The 5,536-nt window shown below is 33.9% G+C and overlaps 1 protein-coding gene across 1 annotated transcript in view; it reads left to right on the top strand.

Moving 5' to 3' along the window:
• The first annotated feature begins 4,118 nt into the window (after positions 1-4,118).
• The window catches only part of LOC124365197 (putative ferric-chelate reductase 1 homolog), a 13,129-nt gene continuing 11,711 nt past the window's right edge, over positions 4,119-5,536 (top strand). Inside the window, exons 1-2 of the mRNA XM_046821154.1 lie at positions 4,119-4,261; positions 5,052-5,158. Coding sequence (XP_046677110.1) covers positions 5,054-5,158 — 105 coding nt within the window. The 5' untranslated portion in view covers positions 4,119-4,261; positions 5,052-5,053. The remainder of the gene's footprint in view (positions 4,262-5,051; positions 5,159-5,536) is intronic.

The following is a 5,536-nucleotide window of genomic DNA, read 5'->3' as shown; positions in this document are numbered from 1 at the left end:
CTGAGAATACTCGTTTAGGGAATGCTCTGGAGATGCTATACGAAACTTGTCATACAGAGATGTTAAAAGCGTCTGAATCAGTAACATGAAAGCCTCAAATGTCATTATTTATATGAGAATGGTGAAACCAAGCGGCACTTTCCAAAATCATTGTTCCACATTTTACCCAGTTTGTACGATAAACAATTGAGGATTAAATTCCTAATCGAGAGCCGTTAATAATTTGTTGACTTGGTGCGAACACAAGGACGTAGGGACCTAATGGCTTTCCAAAGGAAACTTTTGTGAGCGGGTGTAAAGGTGTTGATACATTGCGTGATACATAATGTGAGCATACATAAGTCCTCGTGTGCAATGTTGGGTTCGTGTGATAAACTGAATGAAATAAAACTAAAAATATTTCAAACTTACCACAAGGGCACTATTTTAGTTGCAGACTCGGAGTAAAAATGAGCTTGTGATAATTTGTATTTCTGCCTAGTATATTCTAGCAGTGCATCAACTAATACTCCCTGGAAGGATAACAGGAGTTAAGACATATGCTATTTTATATGTTACCAAACGTATAAAACAACGTTTTGAGGATTTAAATCCACCCTCTTCTTCAGGTGCGAAAGTAATTAGTACATAAACAGGAAAGAAAGAATGAAGAAAAATACGTCTTAATGTGTGAATAAAATTAGTATAAGTACAGATTTGCATGCATCGGTGACTTCTCCCCACAAATTATGATTAGTAATTAAATATTTTTGTAAACAATGAAATGGTTTAAAACGTAATCGAAGAGCAGCAGCGAGCGCAGCAGTGGAACACGCTGTTGGTTTCACCAGACCGAAGGCGAATAGCGATCACATGGGCTTAATGTTGTACCATTGTTTTATTTAACAACTACAGATTTAATTATTGTGGCGTATAAGCTACTTTCATGTACAATAATCTTTCCTTGGAAAACAATTAATTTAGGGAAACAAAGAACTGTTTCTTTGTAAATGAAGTTAGTCTCAGATAAGGATTATTTTGAGAAGATTAACAGAGTTAGCGTAAGCACAAGGAGCGGGAAAGGCTTAACACAATTCGCAGATTCTTCTGCGAAACCGCAGTCTGTATAGTGTTTAGCGTTGATAATCTCGGTCCGCCAGTTAGATTGCACAATTTCCGGTTTAAGTTATATCGAATATGTTGGTTTAATAAGATTGCATGCAGTATATCACATGTATATGCAGTATATGAATTTAATAGACACAATAATATCTAATTAAGATTCTTTATAGTTATAAATGATATGACTCATTTATTTAATATACAGGGTGATTCAAAACTAAACGGCAATCTCTCGAGAGCTTATTCTATAGCTAAAAACAAGTAAAAAAGTTCATATAACCATATGCCCGGAAACGCTTCGTTAGCAAGTTACGCCTAGCGAAAGATTTCGCCCGGATTTCAGAACCCTTGGTGAAGTCAGGCCGTATAAAAATGGTAGAGGTAGTTACAAAGATACAAATACGATTGTTTTTTATGTTTTTATATCTGACAAATTTATTAAAATTCGTCCCAGAGCTGTAAATGCAATACTTTCAGAGATATCTTACGTAAAACACAAGAATTGGTGCAAAGAAATAACACATTTTTGTGTTTAACGTAAGATTACTTCCATAAATGTTAAATAAAGGTCATTTTTATCTTAAACAGATTTGTAGAACATTTAATTCTGAAAAGATTCATGTGAGTTACTTAGGAAAAAAAATTAATAATAGGTATTGAAATTTAGCTTTATTTAAAAATAAAACAGACGCACAAAAATGCATATTCTTATCTGCATAAAATATTAACTAATGTTTAGGTTGTGAGTAACAGCTGATCATTTATTCAACACTTTTTATCGTCATATTTTCTTTGCAAAGGTTGGCAATATCAGCTGATCAACAATTAAGTTCATGAAGTAATATCTGAATAACCTTTATGGAGGTTTTTGTATTGTGGCGTGTGAAGATTGTATTTTGTAAAATCCTGTGATTATTTGGAAATATTTTATACAAGTGTATAAAATATTTTATTAAATATTTATTTTTAAAATATTTTATTAAATATTTTTATAAAAGTGTATGTAATTATCTTAGTAAATAATGGCAGATAATGTAAATGGTATGTATTCGTTTGAAGAGTATACGGACATGATACTGATTTACGGCAAAGTTAACAAGAATGGTTTAGCTGCAGTTCAGGAATATCGTGATACTTTTCCACATCGAAGAACACCTGATCGCAAAACATTTGAAGCTGTGGAGAGACGACTTAGAGAAACTGGTAGCTTTAAACCGAAGCGAATAGATACTGGTCGTCAACGTAGCGCAAGGAACTATAATAATGAACAAGCAATAATAAATGCTGTAGAATTATCACCAACCACAAGCACCAGACGATTATCACGTCAGTTAAATATTTGCCAGTCAAGCGTATGGCGGACACTTCATGAAGCACAGTTGTACCCATTCCATATAACACGTGTTCAAGACTTATTACCGCAAGTTCTTAATAAACGGAAGATGTTCTGCCGCTGGTTAAGAAGAAATTGTTTACGACATCAGTATTTTCTTCGGCGTATTCTCGTTACTGATGAATCCTGTTTTACTAGAAATGGAATTGTAAATTTTCGTAATACCCATACTTGGGCCTACGACAACCCACATGAAACTGCGACGAGGCATTTTCAACATACATTTTCAGTCAATGTATGGCTTGGTGTTCTGGGTGATAATTTGATTGGTCCATTTTTCCTCCCTAATCGACTTAATGGAGTAGCGTACTTAAATTTTTTAAGAACAAACCTGCCTACCCTCTTGGAAGATCCTGTTCAAAACAGAATAAATGCATGGTTTATGCACGACGGAGCACCTCCACATTTTTCTAATGATGTGAAAAACTATTTAAATGATACATACGGTAGACAATGGATTGGTCGAAATGGACCAGTAAAATGGCCACCACGTTCTCCTGACCTCACGCCAGCAGACTTTTTCTTATGGGGTTGGATGAAGTCAATTGTTTATTCAAAACGGATTAACACCATAGAGGAGTTACGTAATCGCATTACAGAGGCGGCAGAAACTATCAAGAATGCTCCAAACGTTATGAAACGCGCTAGAAAAGAGTGGATTCGTCGTGCGAAAACGTGCATTGCTAACAACGGAGGACACTTTGAGCAACTATTATAGGTGATTATTACAGTTTTATAAAGGTAAATACATTTTATGTTAATGTTCAGTCTAGAATAAATGATCAGCTGTTACTCACAACCTAAACATTAGTTAATATTTTATGCAGATAAGAATATGCATTTTTGTGCGTCTGTTTTATTTTTAAATAAAGCTAAATTTCAATACCTATTATTAATTTTTTTCCTAAGTAACTCACATGAATCTTTTCAGAATTAAATGTTCTACAAATCTGTTTAAGAAAAAAATGACCTTTAGTTAACATTTATGGAAGTAATCTTACGTTAAACACAAAAATGTGTTATTTCTTTGCACCAATTCTTGTGTTTTACGTAAGATATCTCTGAAAGTATTGCATTTACAGCTCTGGGACGAATTTTAATAAATTTGTCAGATATAAAAACATAAAAAACAATCGTATTTGTATCTTTGTAACTACCTTTACCATTTTTATACGGCCTGACTTCACCAAGGGTTCTGAAATCCGGGCGAAATCTTTCGCTAGGCGTAACTCGCTAACGAAGCGTTTCCGGGCATATGGTTATATGAACTTTTTTACTTGTTTTTAGCTATAGAATAAGCTCCCGAGAGATTGCCTTTAGTTTTGAATCACCCTGTATATACGAATTTAAGAGAAGATGTTTTAATGAACAAATTTACATAGCATTCTGTGTATTGTTTGAAAAGATCGTTTCAAAGCTGGGGAAAGTGGAAGTGGATTGTTTGCCAAACAAACCGGAAGTAATTAACTTGGAACGTTATCAATCATGAGTGTTGCGGCAGATATAGCACATATATGTGCTTTCTTATCAATTTTGACGTTATAACTTAATTTTGTGATTTTGTGTTAAGACACGCAAATAGAAAAGTAATGAAAATAAACAAATGGGACATAAAACATGAACATGAGTGATATGTGACGTGGCGACTGGAAGTGTAATCTGTTATCTCTCTATTAGTGATATCATATCAGACGAGAGGATCTGTAGAGCTCTCAGTATACGATCTGATCTGTAACTACAACTCAGTTTTATTACTCACAACTCACAGTAAGTTTTAATGTTAATTATATAAATGTTTTGAGTTTCCTTTCCAGAATAACTAACAATCTATCTAAAATTAAGCTTTTAGTTTTATTAATGACACATACAATTTATAGGTTACACATACAAAAGGTGAGCGTACAACAAGATTTTGAGTATTAAATTCAATAAAATACATCTAAATGCAACTTATAAATAAGTCATTCAAAGTTTTACAAAATATAATTGCATCACAATGACTAAAGTTCGTTACGTATGCTACGTAACATTAGTAATAACAGCACACATTTTGACTGTGAACGATATAATGGAGAATTGTGACGACAGTTCAATAAGTATATGCACTGCTTTGTCGTAATAAGTCCAATGATACTCAGTTCCCATCATTTGGTAGAAAAAGCAATTTGTAATCTTTGCATACACACTTTAAGAAACACTATAAGGAAAAGAGTGTGGAACATACATAAATAAAACATATTTCAAGTATATATGTATCAATTAGAATTCTTAAAAGTAAAAACCGTCAGTTGGTAAGCAAAGTATCTGGAAAGAACGTAGGCTCACCCGATTAGGGAAAACATTTAAAATAGAATGAAATTGAAAAAACCAATATAAATTTAATAAAAAACAAACATTCCTCGGGGATAATGGTTTTGAGTGGATCTGTGATGTTGGCAACACTGACGGAAACGGCGCCCCCTGACGCTCGTGAGACCATGGAACCCAGTCAAGGCGTTAGTCCTCAGGTGTGAGATACTAGTGCATAACACTTAAACTAATTAATTATAATGCATAGGGATGCTGGTTCGGATGGTGATGTCTGTGATGTTGGCGACACTGGTGAAGACGGAACCCCCTGACGCTTGTGAGACCATGGAACCCAGTCACGGCGGCAGTCCTCAGGTTTCAGATACCAGTACATAATTATTAAATTATAAATAATGTTTAAACCTTATTTACATAATGGCATTAGTTTTTAAATATATTAACTATAAGATTGTTAAATACCTACTGAAAAATACCATATTGCGAAATATATTCCAACCGAAAGATTTTTCTTCCTGTGTTTACTATTTACTATCTATTATTCAAAAATTGGTGTAAAATAATTAATAATTACGTATTCCTTCATATCGAAACTCACAGAACGTTCGGTCAGAAAATCTCAGTCAACAACCATAACACTCGGTTCTGTAGCTTTATATACAAGAAAACTTGTGAAAGGATATCGTTCAGTCCCATCGTAGCCTCGATAATTATCCGCCATTTATCGTCCTGCGA

This window comes from Homalodisca vitripennis, chromosome 6 (assembly GCF_021130785.1).
Source record: "Homalodisca vitripennis isolate AUS2020 chromosome 6, UT_GWSS_2.1, whole genome shotgun sequence".
Taxonomy (NCBI): domain Eukaryota; kingdom Metazoa; phylum Arthropoda; class Insecta; order Hemiptera; family Cicadellidae; genus Homalodisca; species Homalodisca vitripennis.
Note: the sequence above shows the minus strand (reverse complement) of the source record. Positions and strands in the feature narration are given on the sequence as shown.